This window comes from Arvicanthis niloticus, chromosome 4, assembly GCF_011762505.2.
Source record: "Arvicanthis niloticus isolate mArvNil1 chromosome 4, mArvNil1.pat.X, whole genome shotgun sequence".
Classification (NCBI taxonomy): Eukaryota; Metazoa; Chordata; class Mammalia; order Rodentia; family Muridae; genus Arvicanthis; species Arvicanthis niloticus.
Genome location: NC_047661.1, coordinates 122,715,999 through 122,735,053, shown reverse-complemented (window position 1 = coordinate 122,735,053; position 19,055 = coordinate 122,715,999). Strand labels below are relative to the sequence as shown.

Here is a 19,055-nt window from a genome sequence, read left to right as displayed (position 1 = left end):
TACAAAATAAGAACTTGGCCTGGGAAATGTCTTGTAATCGTTATTGCTAAAGTTCGACTTATAACATCAGTGGAGTTATCCACAGAAAATGTTGGTGACTCGAAAACCTCCGTTGTGAGAGAAGGGAGAAACCCCTCCCTTCTGCTCCCGGGAAGTTTTGAGACATTGGCAAAAGTCTTCCTCCGAATCCCAGCGAACTCGGTCCTTTCCTTCTTAGAGCCTCTGCCTCTCCACGCTCCCTCCGCCCCCGTTTCCGAGACCCCACTCGGGCGCCACAGTGGACTACAACTCCCGGCGTGCCCCGCGCCCCGCGCTGTCTGGGCTCCGCGTGTGGCGGCCTCAGGGCGGCTGGGCGGGAGGTAAGTGATGGGCTCGCAGGCTGTCCTAGGAACACGCCCGCCCTCCCTCCTCTCCAGGATGAAAGGAACCAGAGAACACCAAGATAAGAACAAAAACAAAAGCAAAACAAAGGAACAAACAAACAAAACCCCCCCAAATTACTCCAAAGCCCGCCCCGCGGTCCCCGTGAGTTCGGTGCCCCGCGGGCGTGCACTTTGTCACCTGGAGTGGAGCGGGACAGAGCTGGTGGGACGGGACAGGTCGTGAGTGCTAGGGTCTGCGCCACACACCCAGCAGCTCCCACCCAATGCTGACCGCCCTGTTCTCCCTCAGAATCTCAGCAGAAACTTTCCCCTCTGTCCCCGGCGCCACCGCGAGTTGCTTAGCCGACCGCTGCCAGTGAGGACGCCCGTCCTGTGCCCAGGAGACGCCCTTCGGGACCCGTGCAGCCCTGCCCTCCGGGACTTCGGTCCAGCACCGGACTAGGTGGAAGGTTCCTACAGAACAGCCTGGCTTTCCTGGGCCGTCGGTGAATCTTGGAGGTGGGTGCGGGTCAACATAGAAGCCACTCAAAGTGCCCAGTCTCCCGCTCTTCCTAACTGGCTCCCCTCCCCCATCCGAGGGCACTTTCATGTCGTCCCAAAGGTTCTCTGTTCCAGAATCCAGAGGCCAGGGTATCCACAATTACCTCAATACAGATGTACTGTCTTAGAAAGTCTTGTTTGGGTGCCCCTCTATACACAACACAGTACACCACACACACACACACACACACACACACACACACACACACACACCACGTTCTATAATCAGAAAGCACACCTCCTGCATACAGCACACAACATTCACGTGCTTCATGTAACACAAACACAGTGTTAACATACATATAAGAGCAAATGGCTACTGTGCTTATGCAGTGTACAAAGATGCGTGACTGAATCCACACAGACTTTCACAAATGTCTTTTTATTTCCAAAGTTAGAAACTAGCTACTAAGTGAAACCTGTTGCCATCATTTAGGGCACCTTTGTGGTTCATTCTTGATGAAATGAGACCAATTTCCTGCAACACTTCCAGAAACACATTCATGTAACAGGCAAACTTTTGAACACGGCAGGCAGGAGGGGTGAGGATGGCCCTTTCTCTGTGAAGGGGAAGGTGCTTGGAGAAACTTAGAGTCCTCCCTCCTGTGAGTGCACCCAGGCATGCCTTCATCTCTGAGCCTTTCCCTTGGAGGAGATGATCAGAGTGGCTTTGAGAACCATTCTGAGCTGTGCTGTCCCCCTGGCTTTCTTACCCTTCAGACTTAGAATGCAAAGCCATTCCTTTTAGCTGTCGTTGGGAAATGAGTCAGGATTCTCATGAAGTCCCAGAGTATGGATCTGCTGACGAGTCAGTGCCCCATGACCCTATTTCAGTCATTCATGGTAATGCACCCACATGCTGACCCCTGCTCAAAACAATACCCAGAAATACTGAGCACTTACCAGTCACCCCGAAAAAATCTATAGCTGCTTTTGCAATGAGGCAGTAGCAAAGCCCAGAAAACAGAGCCTTTGAAATAAATATTTCTCAGCTGTGGTCTTTTGGGAAGCTGGAAATTTCAAATGCCATCCCTAAAATCATGTGTGTGGGTGATTTAGGAATTCAGGATCCAGATTTAGACTATACTTGTTGACTTTTGATCTCTGAATGCCCTTAAGGGTTAGGAGAGGAAAGGGAAGCCAGTTTATCCTAGGTTCTGCAAAGGTTCTGCCTAAAATGCACACATCACACTTGCTGAGAACCGAGGGTCCTCAGGGTCCTTGTATAGATCTTGAATGTGCCATTGTTTGGAGTGGGTTTTATTAGTTTTGTCACTGTTTTGAGGCTTGGGTTTTTGTTGGCACCAGGCATTGGGGTGGGGGGTGGTCAGTGGATATCTTGAATTAAAAGCATTGAAATGTTAATATTTGTTTCCCACTCACATACAAAATATCAAGGATTATGGGGCAGGAATACCCCCCCCACACACACACACTCAGGAATACCCCCCCCACACACACACTCAGGAATACCCCCACAACCCACACCTACAAATCAAGTAGCAGTTTCCAGCCCATCCAGGAATATAAGATTGACCAGGTAACAATTGAAAACTCTTCCCTCTACTCTCAGTTTTGTGAATTGGAACTTAAGATGGCGGTAGGCTGGCATGCCTTGATTATATGTGACCTCAGCAGGACCAAGTGCTCAGGGTAACAAGTGTTAGCTAAATCTTTCTTGGAGGCAGGGGTAGGGGTGGGAGAAACAAGGTTATGCTCTTTATGCAACTGAGACAACTGTTATGTTTGAAGGGGTTTTCTTTTGTAGAAAAAGGATTTGTTTGTTTCTGTTTGGTTTTGCTTGGCTTCCTGGGGTGGAATGTGAGTGTTTGCAGGAGCTCTGTCTTCTATTTCACCTTCTCTCTGAGAGATGCTGCTTCCTATGAGGAGTGAGGGATTTGCTAGCTGACCAGAGCCTTCCTTATCCTCACAAAGAGATTACTTAAAAGTCAGCTCTGGGAACTTTGTCCCCGCCTCTGTTAGGAAAAAAAGCCTAATGCAGGACTTCTGAGCTTCTGAGCATTCACTGTGTAGTGCCCGTAAGCCCTGGGTTTTCTCTTATTTTCCCACCGGGAGAAAATGAAATAGTTTGAAACATGGCATGTATGGATGTGCAGAAGAACAGTAAAGACCTATGTGGCAACAGGGAAGGGTAGAGGGAAGTGTGCAGCTCCAGAAACAGCTTCTTCTTTGTATAAGACACATGCAAGAATTCTGCCTCTTTGGAAGTGGGGATCATCCCCTCCCACTAATTGTGCTGAAGGTAGTTAGCCAAAATGAGCGGGCACGCTGTAGCTTTAAAAAGTCAGCCATGAACCAACCAGAAGGCAGTTGCGGCTTGTGTGTGATTCCTAAGGTCCTGTTGGCTGCTAGCCAGCCTGGTCTTATTTCAGTGTGTCAGATTGCACCTCCTTATTGAATTCCTTTGCCCAACTACTTTGTGAAAGAAAGCATTGGGGTTTCTTTGGCTGTTCTTGATAAGCCTATAAAAATGATATGTTCTAGTTGCTTCTATATAGGTTTGCTTTTTACTCTTTCACGAAAGAAAAGGGAAATAATGGTAGTGGTGATAAGACAGTGTGGCGCTGTTGCAGAATGTTGCTGTGAGTTTTGTTTTGTTTTGGAAATGCAGAGAAAATGGTGACTGTATACTAGGTTCCAGCTAAAGTGCCACTCTTCCTGTGGCTAGAGTGGCAGCGCTCTCTCCCTGTCCGCTTTGTGACTGTGTGGATGGGTGCTAATGTCTATATTATATTAAATATCGGCTTTCTTTAGCAGTGATCTCAGAGACTTAGCAACTGGAAGGTGTGTGTGTGTGTGTGTGTGTGTGTGTGTGTGTAAGTGTGTAAATGCACATGGCTGTGCACAAGCACTCTGATCTCACACTTACAATGTTGTTTGCTAATCACCCACTTCTGGCAGAGTAACAGCATCTTCTCGGTTTACTGAGCGATGCACTTGCCCTGTCACAGTACTCCCTGGAGGAGGAATGTCGAAGGCCAAAGTGATCTGAGAGAAAGTGTATTTAAATTATGCCTTCGACTGAATTCAAGGAAACAGATTTCCAGACCATTCCTTATGTTTTGACTTTCTTGTATTTTAAGCAGATTCCCCTTCCCCAGTTTTGCTAATTGTATATGAGTTGTGGAGGGCATATATATATATATATATATATATATATATATATTCCTCATCCGATAAATAAGAAGACAGTAATCTCAACTGTTTTTATAGTTTTACATACATCTGATGAGGTGCCTAACCCCCCACCCCCACCCCCACACACATCCCAACATCCTATCACAACCACCACTCCTTCTGTGATATGATATCTGGGGATTTTGCTGTTGTTGTTATTTTGTTTGTTTGGTTTTGGTTTTTTGTTTGTTTGTTTGGTTGGTTGGTTGGTTTAGCTTTCTGCTTACTTTGGCATGGCTATCTCCCAGACTGAGTTTTGCTGAAAATATAAGAGGTAGGGAAATACTTTGTGAAAAAACTTTAAGTCTATTCTGCATTTCATTGAAAGATAGAAGCAGGGGGAGGGGACCGAAAGAAAAATGAAAAAAAAAAAAAATCACAGCCTGTACTGGGAGGGGGTCAGAAACTGTGGCTTGTTTATCTCTACTTCTGAGCATGGGTTGCAATGTCTTCAGGGAGCTAGGCATTCAGAGGAAGCCCTGCCAGGTCAAGATACCTCGTTTGGAAGGAGGCTTCAGTTATGTATTTGCACAGTCTTACTGTGAAGGGAATGCAAAAGAAAGCCCTCCAACCTGTCCTCCAGTCTCTGAGCTGTGATCTGTATCTCTCCAGCAGGAGGGAACTGGAGACATAAACAACCACAAGTGAACTGTGTGAAGCTGTAAAGGACCATCATGTTTCCAGTTGAGAATATGTATCCTCTCGCTTTCAAAGAATTAAACCCAAGCTTTTCTCCCTTATTGATTAGTTGCGGAAGTAAAGGAACTCTGCAAGCTGCCCCATGCTCTCTGTTGACATGAACAACAAGGGAAATGGCTGTGTCGGTGTCACAAAGTAAGTGAAGCCGGCTTCTGAGTTCTGTTTCTGCCAACCACTCTGGGACCCAGTTTCTGTTTCCATTCACCTTGGCTGCTGTAGTACAGAGTTTGGGGGATCTGGTCATCTACACTGGCCACCAGCTACCTGTCTCCTTCCATCTCAACTCCAGCTGCCTTTTCGGTATCCCACTGTCTGACAACGGTGATGTCAGGCACGTGTGTGGAAGGATGATGGTTTCAGGCTGCCATCAAAGAGGCTTGAGGAATTCAGCCCCACAGTCTCCAATGAGGCAGAAACTGAGAAGGCAGATTCCCCAGACCAGAGGCTGCTAGGTGGGCACCGAAAGCACTGTTTGAGTTTTTGTATTTGTTTTAATAACATGTTTACCTTCAAAACTGAGAGTGGTCATAGCGAGGAGAGAAGTTCACAGTCATTAGACGCTGAGATTAACAACTTCTCTGCCTGGCTTTTGAACCTTTCCTTGAAGGCGATGTATTTTAGTGCATACGGAAGGGGTTTCTAATATCTCCTCTCACTCAGACACTCCCAGTTACGTTTTCTGTCTAAGGGTTATGTGTTGGACTCTTTTTAATGGGAAAAATACAAGGAGACTGTATTTTCCTATACACAGTAGACTATAAGAAAATAGTAACTTGTAGGATATCTTTGAGTCTATTAAAGAACTGTATTGAAACTGCGACCCTCTTGGTTACAAGGAGGAGGGAAGTTCAGGCGGTTGTCCTTTCTTTCCGTTTGTTTAGTGTCTTGTCCCTAGAAACCTTGACAAGTGAGCAGCGAACCATGTGCTATAGGCTTATGAGTACAAGGTATGATTTGCTTCACAGAAAACGTTACATTAAAATTAACTCAGTAAAATCTGCTTTAAAACAATTCCAGCAACAAGTGCGTTGCTGCAGCACTGCGGTCTTTTCCGGTTCAGTTGAGGCAGACAGCGGTGGGCGAGGCGACAGAGTCACGTGTCCTTTATGGGCGGGACATGTGAAAGATGAGCTACAGTACAAGCCGGGACAGGGATATTCTCTACTCATGCTGTCTTGTCCAGCATGGTAGCCGTGAGCCCCGCACGTCTGCTAACTACATGGTAATACGATTAATGTACCTGATGAACCCAACTCTTTATTCTTTTTATTTCAATTTAAAGACGAACAATTTTAGTCAAACCTAATAAGGCCTGTGAACCCAGCTACCTGGGAGGCTGAGGCAGGTTGAAGGCCCGACATGGGTTCTAGAGTGAGTTCAAGGCTGGCTTGGGGAACAAAGTGTGACTCTATCTCAAGAATAAAAGAGGAAGGAGGAATTGGGAGGTAGCCCAGTGGTGGAGCACTCACCCAGGACGTGTGAAGACCTAGATTTAATCCTCAAGAGTACCATAACTATGGTGAAATATAATGCATGTACATAACAAATTTATACCCATAAAACCACTGTTACCCTCCCCCCCCACACACACCTCCACCGTCTTCATAACCCACAGTAGTCTCACCTTCCTGTCTTCTTCCTGGGTCCATATCCCCAGGCAACAATGGATATGCTATTGTAAACTACTTTGACTTCTCTAGAATTTTGTATAAGTAAATAGTATACATATATAATATGCACATAAAACGCATACCTATATGGGCTGGTATCTCAACATAGTTTATAATTTTATGCATATTACTATATTACAGGTTCATTGCTTTTTGTTTGGTTGGTTTTTGTTTTTGTTGTTTTGTTTTGTTTGTTGTTGTTTTGAGTCAAGGTCTTAGTATGTAGCCTTTGCTTGCCTGGGACTTGTTATGCAAACCGGGCTGGTTTTGAACCCATGGAGATCTGCCTGCCTCTGTCAACCCTGCCTCCCAAGTGCTAGGATTAAAGGCATGCATTACCATATGCAGCTTGGTTCATTGTACTACAGAGTGATATTTTGTTAGACAGGCATAGAACTACTTATCCAGCTTCGTGGTTCCAGAGAGTGGAGTTGTTTCCATTTCTGTAGGTATCATGGAAATACGTTGCTTTGGTTGTTCATGTCCATGTCTCTATGTGAACGCGTGCATTATTTCATTTGTAAAAGTGCTTGGGACGGAATTAAAGTGCTTGGCTATGTCATAGGTGTATGTTAAACTTTTTAAAAAGTTTTTCCCAACTACATGACTGCCAACAGTGCATATTCAGCTGTCCCGTTTTCTCATGAAATCTTTTTCCTATTAGTGATAGTTGGTGAGGGTTTAGTTCTCATTTCTCTAATGCCCTCTGATTTTAACTGCCTTCTCTGGTGCTGATTTGATATCTGTAAATCTTCCTGTGTGCACTGTCGTTCAGATTTTTCACCTCAACTTTTGTTGGCTTTTATTCATTTGTTGTGTAGAATTTTCATGTACTATGGATACGTATTTTATTGGGTTAGTTTCTTTTTTTCATATTTGTGCCATAGAATCTCTGTGCATTGTGAATACGCGTTCCTTGATTTGAAACTTTCTCACAGTTCACGGCTTGTTTTGTCATTCTCTCTTTAACGTCTTTGATTTTTTAATTTTCTGTCGTCACATTTATTTGTTTATTTTTTTATGGAGAATGCTTTGGGTGCCATATTTAAGAATTCATAAACCAAGGTCTTAGTAACTTTCTTCCAAAAGCGTGATAATTTTAGATTTAGGGATGCAGAACTATGATGTTTAAGTACGTTGGTTTTTTTTTTTAAGATTTGTTCTATTTTTACGTATATGTTTTGTGTCTCTTTGCGGGTATGTGAACATGAGTGGAGGCCAGAAGTTGTAGGATGCTGTAGAGCTGGAGCTACAGGCAGATGGGAGCTGCCCGGTGTGGATGCTGGGACCCAAACCCAAGGCCTCTGTGAGAGCAATAAGCACTCTTAACCTCTGAGCTCTCTCTACAGCCCTTCAAATTAGTTTTTTTTATGTTTTATGTGGAATGTGAGTATTAAAGTAGGTTTTTGATGGTTGTGGGTTTTCTTTTAACGTATGGATAGCCATTTTTTTCTAGCACCATTTATTCAAATGCTTCTGCAATTTTTCAGTTGACAAATTGATTCTGTGTGTGAGTCTATTAGTAGACTATCCTGTTCCATGGATTGTTTGCATATATGTGTGCCAATGTATCACTGTGTTGATAAACAGAGCTTTACTAGCTATGGCCTCATGTCAGGTAGTGTTACCCAACTTTGTTCTTAGTTGCCATGGTAGTCATGGTAGTTTTTTATATTTCCTTATAGTTTTAGAATCGGCTCTTCCCACTACCACCATCACCATCCCCCAAAAAGAAATCTGGTGGTGTTTACATTGACAAAAACTGCCAACATTTCAATTAGTATTTGCATAAATTGGTTTGGGAAGAACTGTTCGGTAATTTTTGATTGTAGGGTAGGCAGCATGGATTTTACTCTGTTGGGGGCTGGATTTTTCTGAAAGTCCTGTAATTGCACGATACAGGTTTTTGGGTACTGTTTTCTTAGAAGCTGTTTCAAGTATCTCTTTAAGCTTTATTATCCCAGGACCAGAGCTGCATTTGATCTAGGGCTGCCTGGCCTTTTACTGAGACAAGACCCTCCTTTGTACTGCTCCAGTGCTCCTGAGTTATGAGATTTTCTTCTCTGTCACGTGAGAAAAGGCACTACCTTTGTCCATGCAAAGACTCCAGTGATTTTTTTTCCCTCCCTCTAGTACTTCTGGGTGATTTATTTATTTATTTATTTTTTTGCCTCAACCTCTGGTAAGTTCTACAGAGATGCTCCCAAGAGTTCTGCTGAGCACTTCAGGGAAGCCCTGTGCAGGTCTTTTGAGTTAGTCTCTCAGTATCTTTCTCTCCTCCTATGTGTTTAGAGTTCATGCTGAAAACCTTTTCCAGGCCCTAAGTCAATGGTCTTATATGTCTTCTTTTCTGTCTTTCAGGGTCATGGTCTTTAACTGGCTATGACCAATGTTTTGAGTGCCGTATTATTTTATATATTTTGTCTACTCGTTCATTTCTCTTCTAAGAGTAGAAGAGTAAACATGGCCTCCGTTACTCTATCTTGACTGGAAGTAGGCATCCCATTTAATCCACATGGCCTCAGGTAACATGGGAGAGGGAACATGGGAGAGGGAACAGTTGGGTCTAATGTAGACTCTCTACAAGCATGAAGCATGAAGTCTTAAGGATGTGACCATGCATCCTCAAATGTTTAGCAGCATCTACAGCCTCTGCTGTTGGGTCTCCATTATATCTAATTTCTGTCCTGGCAATCAAGCATGCCTCCCAATACTGCCAAAAGTTTCCCAGGGCACAAATCATCCCTTGTTGGGAACTGCCAGCCATCCTGAGCAAAGCTGAGCTGAGGAGCATGTGACACTAACGTCACACATCATGACTCATTGACATTCTTGTACTTGTCCTTTCCGCTTGTGATTGTAAGAGGACCATACATTTTTAATATATTTCAGTCTGGAGCATTCCTTCACCTTCCCTTTTGTGCTTCTTACTTTATATATTACAGAAGAGAGAAAGATATCTAATAAAGCAAATGTTGTAAAATATTAACAAATTGGAGAATCTGGGTGAAAGGTATGTGAGATATTTGCACTGTTCTTTAGTCACTGTTCATTAGTTTTCTGTAAATCTGAAATTACTTTTTTTTTTTTTTTTTTTTTTTTTTTTTGATTTTTAGAGACAGGGTTTCTCTGTGTAGTCCTGGCTGTCCTGGAACTCACTCTGTAGACCAGGCTGGCCTCAAACTCAGAAATCCACCTGCCTCTGCCTCCCAAGTGCTGGGATTAAAGGCGTGGGCCACCACCGCCCCACTTGAAATTACTTTAAAAAAAAAAACATTTTGTGCCAATGAAGAAAGTAAGAAGAGATGATATATCTCCCTTTAGGAAAAAAAACCCTCTCAACCCAGATTAGGAAGCCAGAGGCCAGCAAGCCTAACCTTGAGACTTTGAATCAAATCATATCTTCAGAACACTTGGAGTTCACCTTGATTTTGCTTCTTAGATTTCAGAAGAATAACACTCACTTAATTTATCCCTGCTTTGATTCTCTTGACAATAAAGAAGAGACTGAGGGTTGTAAGGATCAAAAGAAAATATGTGTTTAATGAATTATACAGTGACTTGCAGTGACAGTCATTGTTCCAAGTCAGAAAGCATCACAGTACCTACTGTGAGTCAAGCCTACCTACTATGAGTCATGCCTTGTGCTGTCTTCATAAATAGCATTTCATTTGATTAATGCAGTCCTTGATATTTAAGTATATTACAGCATTTAAAATGAATAACCAGAGGCCAGGAAGTCACCATGTGAAACGGATTTTCATTTGAAAACCACACGGGAAAGTGGGAAATCTGAGATCTGAACTCAGCTGTTTGGAATCCAAGATGGCTCACTTTGATCCCAGACAGATTTTGAGCTACCAACCCTTTCCTCAGTCCCACATGCTGGAGGGAGTCTGGTTGTAGGCATCTTGAAGCAGACTTGTCTCAAAGTTGAACCCTGGTCTATGTTGTGGCAACAAGAGAATCAAAGGAAAATGGAAACTCCAACTTCAGGTCTTTGCTTTTTCAAGCTTATTATCCTAAAAGGGAAAGGATACATACTAAAACATGTATTTGATCTGTCTAAGACATTTTCCAGCATGCATATTCACTATATGGTATGTGTGGTACCATTTCACATATTTTCGTGTGATACCTCGACAATTTTAAACAAACACTACTGAGGAATACTCTTCCTGCTTGCTTCTTTCATTGGGTCACACTAAAATCCCCCAGATTGAACTACAAATCTTTGGTTTCTAATACCGTTCCTTGTTAAAATTGTTTTGATTCTTTTTCATTCACATCAGTAAGATGTTGGCAACCAATATCCAAGCTTTGATTCCACTGAATACTTTCTGAAGGGCAAGAGATTCCACAGGAGGTGATATTTAAATGGCTAGTTAGCATGTGAGGAGACACTCCTGTCTTAGTTAGGGTTCTACTGCTGTGAACAGACACTGTGACCAAGGCAACATTAATAAGACAACATTTAATTGTGGCTGGCTTACAGGCAGGTAGAATGAGGGTCTTAAAGCCCACGCCCATAGTGACACACTTCCTCCACAATACCACTCCTACTCCAACAGGGCCACACCTACTAAAAGTGCCACTCCTTGGGCCAAGCATATATAAAACCATCACGCTCAATACTGAAAGTGACAAGGAAAATGCAAATCAAGTCACAGTCACAAACTCATTCACTTGGTAAATGTTTAATATACATACAGATTATATTTATCCATATATATATATATGGATACATATACATATGTATTCTGTAGCAATTAGGCAATTTAAAAGTTTCTATAGGTCATTTTTGAAACAATGAAAGAAATTTCAGTAATATGTTTAACTATCAAAAATGTTACTTTAACATGTTATAACATTATTGGGATATTTCACATTTTTGCCATGTTTTATAAATCTATTGTGTAGTTTCAATTTCTGTATATCTCAGGTTGAACACAGATTTTCTTCTTAGATATGCATTTGTATTTTATGTAATTCACAGTTGGAAAAGGCATGACCACATACCCATCCAACTCCAAAAATACTGTCCTTTCCGAAAGGCTGTGGGTTCCAATATTTATCAAGTGTCTGTTTCAGCATAGACTCATTAAAAGTTTATTAAAAATTAATAATTGGAATGAAACCTTTACTGGCAGCATTCAGAAGGGGACATTTAACTGCTACTTTAAAAACAAGGGAGTAGCATCCTTAATGTCTAGAAGTTAAACAGAGAGGAAGATTTATGGGGCATAAGCAAAATCATGGGCAAGGGGGAGATGAGGCTGTTGTCCATTTGATTCAGTTCAAACCAAAGCTGTATTTAAATCAACTCCCTGAATGTTCAACTTCAGACCTCAGAACACACAGAACGCTTGATGGGCTGTTTGCTTCCCAGAAATCTCATCCCTTGGGTATGCTACAACTAAACACACTCAACCCCCATTTATCTGAATATTTTTAAATGAAAAATATCCCATCAAGAACCTTTGAACCGTTCCTTCCTTTTCCTGGGTCAGCCTTTAGCCAGATCTCTGCTTGTTGCTATGATGGGAGAGGAGGGGCAGGGAATGGAGAGAAAGTGAAATCCTGTTTAGTTGCTGAGTTCTTCGGGTTTTTTTTTTTTTTTTTTTTTTTCATAAGCAAAGAGATCAACATTAGTTTATCATAATTGGAGTTAAATTACTTTTAGCCAAAGACTATTTTAAAACATGGGCAAGGAGTAGCATAATTTGATTTAAAAATAAGTCATAAGAATAAAGACAGTACAAAATTAGGGTTCGTTTCTGAGTGTAGAAATAAGTAGCGTTTAGAAAGAGCCTTACGGAGAGAGCAGGGTTGCAGACATATTGCCGTAATCATTAGCCAGGATCTGAAGCTCCTTTTCTCTCCTAAATTGAAGGAGATATAATGGTTAAAAAAAAAGTGTTGTGGAATTCATACAGATTATATTTATCCACAGTGTTCTTGGCCAGCCTTTTATTTGTGTATCAAATACCTGAGAAATGTAAACTTTGAAGGAGGAAGAGTGTATTTGGGTTCATGTATCTCAGAGGCTTTAGTCATAGTCAGCCGTCTCCATGAAGAAGGACACAGCATCATGGTGCTGCAATGGTGTCCAACAGTAAAGACAGTCAACTCAAGGTGGCTGAGAGAGATAGAGTACAGGGCGAGATTTACCTATCAGTGACCTACTTCCTCCCACTAGGCTCCACCCCTTGACAGATCACCTGCCAATCATGTCATCAAATTATGGCTCCATCTGTGGGTTAATTCAGTGGTGTGCTTCATGTCAAACCTCAGCACTCCCCCTCCGGTTCCCAGAGGCTCACAGCCTTCTCAGAACCCAAGCTGCCTGTACCTAGTCAAATGCCAAGAGGACCCTTATTCTTAACAGTTTCAACACTGTTCAAAAGTTTAAGCCCAGTGTCTCCTCTGAGATGGGCTGCAACCCTTACCTGTGAACACAACTTAGAAATTACGTTTTTACAATACACAATTACCCAGGAATCATTCTTAGTTTAAAAAAAATGAGATATTTGCAGAGTAGAGATGAATGAAACCAAAGTAAGACCAAAGCCCGGCGGGACAAATACGAAGTCTGTAGCTTATTCAGGATAGGATATAGGATCCAGAGAGCAGCCCTGCCCTGTGGCCTTGCCATTTTAGGCCATATGGCTCATCCTTAGGCTTGTACCACGCACTGCCTGCCTATCTTCCCAGCAGACACTCATGTTTACTGGAGACATTCAGACTCTTCCTGGGTCTCCCTTGCATCTTCAAATTTACTCTCATAGTTTTGTGCATTTCCCTCTCAGGAGCTGCCCCCAGGGAGTCCACTGCAGCTGCACACTTCCTGCTCTCCAGAAGGCTCTGGAATTCTAGAATATTACATTCCACATGCCTGCCAAGCCAGAGTTGGCCTCCAGTTCAAGAAGTATCCAGGTCTCTTGGGCTGTGACTTTTGAGTGGCTGGATCTTGGGAAACTCTTCACTACATAAACTGTACAAATAGGATGTCCTAGAGATATTCTCTTCTCCAGGGAAAGTCTGTCGGCTAAATTTACATTTCTGCATCCTATAATGTGACCATAAATGGGTAAGAGTCTTGCTTTTTCATGAAGTGTCCCCAAGGCTTCGTTCTTATGCCTAGGACAAAGTACTTGGCTTCTTTTTAGTGGCCAATCTCTAACAAATTACAATTCTTTGCCCTCCACATTGAACACACCCTTTTGGGGCAGACTACAAGTGTTTCCAATGGATCCATTTTGTTTTTGCTCCCAGTCTTCACTTTGGCTCTTCTAGTAAATCGTGGCCTTATGCCAGTGTTGAGCATTGGTGCCAACTATAAAATCCTCTTGTGGGTTAGCTACTGCACTCCCTTTAACCTCAGCCTCCAGTCTCAAGGCACAGACAAGATGAAGACAAACTCATTGCCAGAATATAACCTGGAGGCCACTAATCCGATTCTGTTATAGTTCTCACCCCGTGACCTTATGGCCAGGCATTCACTGTCTTACGTTTTCTTAGCTCTCTGCTTTTCTGGTTCTCCATCAGACTTTGCTTAGAACATTCTAGAGCTCCTCCAGCCTTTACCTTCACGTGTTTTCTAGTTCTTCCCACCAACAAATTCCTAGTTTTTCTAATTCAAATGGACAAGTAAAATTGTAGCAACTACTCTGTTTCCTGGCACCAGTTTTCTTTATCAAATACCAGACATGAGGACATCACATTCCCTTGGCTCTGCATTGTCCACCTCCCCCCCCCCCCCCATTCAGTTGTTTCAGGATGGATGGATCTATAACACGCTTAAGGGAGCATCAAAATGAATTTTAGTGTGTTAGCATTCACTAGAGGAGCTCTCTCTCTCTCTCTCTCTCTCTCTCTCTCTCTCTCTCTCTCTCTCTCTCCCTCTCTCCCTCCCTCCTCCCTCCTCTCTCTCTCTCTCTCTCTCTCTCTCTCTCTCTCTCTCTCTCTCTCTCTCTCTCTCTCTCTCTGTGTTTATGTGTGTGCCTGTGCCTGTGTGTTTTCTCTGGGACCCTCCTCACTAACATTCCCAGAAGTGTGCAAATAGCCAGTGGAGATCATCCAGCCATCATAACCTTTCTGCTCTGACCAGACCCCAGAGTCTGTACATCATAAAAACCATAAAATATACCTGAGCTAGATCCTGAGAGAGTTTCTGCTATTTCTGCCAGCCTCCATGGAAAGAGACATGGAGATTTTTTTCTGCTAGGACTTAAAAGTGTGATGTATTGTTCACTTGGTGCGGTGGGCAGCGCATTGGTCTTGTAAAATCATGATTGTGCCAATATGAAAATGCTCAAAATAAAAATCTCAGTAAAGTTGCATATATATGCCAGGATTTTATTTATTGACTAACACAATTATTCCATCTTTATCTCTTCTTAAAAGTGAGTTATATCATTAAAGGAGAAGGGTTTTCTTGTATGTGTTATTCAGTCATGATAGAATTTTCACTGGTGCACGGTATTTCTAGCTGTATCCTCATGAGTTAAAGGGTAAGTGGGAACACTGACTTACTCAAAAGTAAGAAAATTAAAGATAAACTCTGCCCTTTGCTTTCTTGATATTTTGAATGAAGCATAATATTCATACATTTTAAGATATCATGCCTGTAAATTACTCATAAATGTAACAAGTTTATATACATTTTCCAAGGAAGACTCCACTGTGATAGTGAACAGGAAGTGTCAAAGAGACCATGGCAGGCTTCTGTCTCAGTTCATCAATGCAAAACTCGGGCCACAGTGGAGCCACCATCTCAGAAGTGTCTTGAACAAGGCCGTTTAAATTCTTGCTGGAATCTGATGTGTACTTGTAATAATATGTGAAGACAACAGTCCATTTATAGTGGAGAAAGTTGAGTCTCTCAGTTTGGCAACAAAAAAAGTCTTTGACGCAGATATAGTACTTCCTCAGCAAACAAATGGCCATGTCAATCCACTCTTCACACTTACCCAGCTTCAGATATTATTTGGTCTTAAATCCTGCTTCTCCACATTCCCTTGAACGATACCATTGTACTGTCCTTGAAACTGTTGCTGAAGTCCCTGCTGGGGTCAGCAAACTCATTTCTCTTTGGAGGTAGAGCTTAGAAGCTGAGCGTTTGGAGTAACAGATACCTTTTTAAATGAGTGGTCTTTAGCTGTTCTAGTGGGACAGCTCACCAGCCTTCTGTTGTATACATCCTAACTAGTACTCTGAACCCCTCAGTTCTAGCATTACTTGGCTGTCTCTGTTTTCCCTCGAGTGATTAGTGCCTCCCCCCCCTCCCCCGGGCAAGAATTGTGCATTCTCTGTTCTTTATCCTTGCACCTAGTACAATACTGAGAAAAGCATAGCTGCCAATCAGTAGTTGTCTAATGGTGAGTTCAGAGGAAGAGCATGGGTTTGCAGTAAAGAGTCTCTGGAGTCTAGTCCTGGGGTGATCTAGCCTGCAGTGCTATTTGGGGTGGGTTCCTTCCTTGTTCTGAGCTTCATTTCCTAAAAGTGGGTTTTAAAAGTGAGTTTCCAGTTCAGATGGGGGTGGAAGACTGACATTTTGTGACCCATGAGAAGCTTATTGTATTCTGTAGTCCGTCTCACGTAACACGTCTTTGTGTGTCCACACAAACCTGCAATAGAGGCTGGTAGACAAAAGCAATGAAGTTAAACAGGTCTTTCCTCTCAGGAGATGAGTAGTCCCATATTGTTATATTTTTCTAAATTACCTCAGTCTTCTCGGCTATCAAACATAAACTAGACAGACCATAAATGTATACTAATCAGTTACTAACCCCATTTACCCTCTGTGGATTTCCTCACCCGGCCTAGGAGAAAGTGACAGGCCCCCAGCACCCCAGTACTTGCCCACACCACCAGCAATTTTGCCAACCTTTTTCTCTACAGCATTTCAATCATCAAAGGCATCTCAGAATGGTGGAAGTGATGATGTTACAGCAGCTCAAAAGGACTCCAGAGAGCCTCCCATCTTGAAATCATACCTTGGCATACAGTTTTCACCGTCAAACACCGTGCTTTATGAAGACAGGTGGCTAACTGAAGTCAACCACAGGAAATGCAAACTCAAGTATTTCCCAGGCACTTAAAAGTCTGCTCCATGGGACTCTGCTTATTGCTAGAAGTGGGGCTATTAGAAAGCCCAAGAGATCTGTCAGAATAGCAAACTCCTGCAGAAACATTCTTCAAGCCTGTTGTGACCAAGTGAGGGAAGGAAAGTGGCGTCTTGATGACATTCCTCAGGGTCAGCTCACACTTGTCTATTTTACTAAGATGATGGAAAATCTCAGCACATGGATCACCCCACCCCCAAAAAATCACATTGGAAAAAATGTATAATTAGTGCTTGATTATTGTTACTATTACTATTGTGAAAATAAATTCCTCCCCTCAGTAATATCACTGATAATTTAAGTAGTAGGAAGTTGTGTATTTAAAAATACAAGGCTGTTATGGTCTGTCTTAGTTAGGGTTTCTATTGCTGTGACTAAACACCATGACCAGAAAGCAAGCTGGAGAGAACGGGTTTGTTTGGTTTACACGTCCATACAGCTGTTCATTATTGAAGGAAGTCAGGACTGGAACTCAGGCAGGGCAGGAACCTGGAGGCAGGAGCTGATACAGAGGCCATAGAGAGTGTTGCTTACTGGCTTATCTCATATGGCTTGCTTAGTTTGATTTCTTATAGAACCCAGGACTACCATGCCAGGGACTGTACCACACCCATGGGCTAGGCCCTCCTCATCAATCAGTAATTGAGAAAGTGTCTTACAGCCGGATCTCATGGAGACATTTCCTCAGTTAGACTCCGACCTCTCTGCTGACTCTAGCTTGTGTCACATTGACATACAACCAGCTAGTGTGTGGTGGTTTTGTTGTTGTTTTGTTTGTCAACTCGACACAAGCTGGCATTATCTGAGAAGAGGGAACAACAGTTGAGCTTAGCGAGTGTTCCTATTGTAAGTTCATGGGCATTTTCTTGAATAATGATTGAGGTCGGGAGAGGGGTCATTACAAGTGGCACTACCCCTATGCAGATGGTGTCAGGGTCTAAAGAACAAGACAAAACATAAACAGGCGACAAGGATCGAGCTAGTAATCAGCACCATGACTCTGGGTCCTACCCTGACTTCCTTTCGATGGACTGTGACATAGAGGTATAAGACAAATGAACCCTTTCTTTCCCGTGTTGCTTTTTGGTCATGGTGGTTTTTCACAGGAATAGAAACTGGAAGACATAGGCAAACACTACCTAGGATTCAGGCTAAACTTAGAAAGGAAACTCATCTAACTAGATGAATCTGGGCTCTAATGTTTGTAAATTAAGTACCACTGAGAAATGAGCAATGACATGTCTGTTGGTGAGCCACGTGCTCCCCTTTCTCCAAGAATGGAATTTGTTTGTTTGTTTGGTTGGTTGGTTGGTTGGTGTTTTGTTGTAGTGGTTATCATTTGTTTGTAACCAAGTATTTAGGTTCTTGGTATGAGTGAAACATTATGTCTAGATTCTGGCTATTTAGAAATGTGAAGACCTTCCAGGATCTCTCCAAATCTAGGCATTTGGTCCTAACAGTAGCAAAAATCTTTTTGACTTGCACTAAATATTGAGCAGCCTAATTCCAGAATGGCAGTCTTCTCATGGTGCTGGGGGAGGTGGGGTTCATTTGTCACCAAGGCTCTGCCTCCCAGATGTCCTCCAGCTCCCCCCTCTGCACTCAGACCCATGAAATCCTGACATGACAAAAACCCAGGGATGCAGTGCCAGTGACGGCACCACCGTCCATTCAGTTTCGTGGCATGTCTACCCCTGTATGCTCTGTGTCTCGTCCGCCTCCGAGCCCATCTAGATTTTATCATTGAGTATTTTAAGCCATGCTCCTTGTTTTCCTTAGCCACTACTCTTGTCTGAGATCCTGACCTGCAGAGGTGACTGCAGTACATTTCTCATCCACACCCTGTCTCCCCGTCTTCAATACTCTTCTAGATGTGCCTCAACCAGATCACATACTTCCCAACTTCCCGATTCTCTCAGGAAAACTCTGGAATCCTCAATGTGACCTCCAAGACTGTCATGGCTTCTTGGCTGACTGCATCCCTCCCACAGATCTTGGAATAATCTTCCTCTGACATCTTTATAGTTAACCCCTGATGGCCTTTTAGGCCTTGCGTCAGATGAAACATTCTAGGTCTGGCCTGTCACAGAACAGATTCATGTCCTGTACATCTGCAGCCTGTTGGTGACCAGTGCCCTCTCAGAACAGGGAGCCACATAGATGAGCGTTGCTCTGTCTTTTGTTCCCAAATGCATCCCTAGTTAGAGAGGTGGAGGTCTTTGTCCTGGAGGACTTCTATTAAGCTTGTGGGAATTTGCCACAGGAGTAGGAAGCCTTTGAAGGATTTATCAGGGAAACAGTGTGATCAGATGGACCTTCTGGGAACTCCCTTGGGTGATGTATAGACAGATCCACCTGAAATGAGTCTGAAATGAGAGCATCCCAGACGATGCACTGTTGCTTTTTTTCCTCCAACTGTCATTTATTCCCTCCTCTCT

General features: G+C 43.0%; 1 protein-coding gene across 3 annotated transcripts in view; it reads left to right on the top strand.

The window, feature by feature from the left end:
• Positions 1-321: 321 nt before the first annotated feature.
• The window catches only part of Samd13 (sterile alpha motif domain containing 13), a 36,769-nt gene continuing 18,035 nt past the window's right edge, over positions 322-19,055 (top strand). The window contains exons 1-3 of one of the 3 annotated variants that reach the window (XM_076933352.1): positions 322-359; positions 673-881; positions 4,870-4,955. In XM_076933352.1, coding sequence (XP_076789467.1) covers positions 4,903-4,955 — 53 coding nt within the window. In that variant the 5' untranslated portion in view covers positions 322-359; positions 673-881; positions 4,870-4,902. Of the gene's footprint in view, positions 360-389; positions 882-4,869; positions 4,956-19,055 lie in introns of those variants that run through there. The other 2 variants (XM_076933351.1, XM_034501070.2) reach the window with 2 other exon arrangements.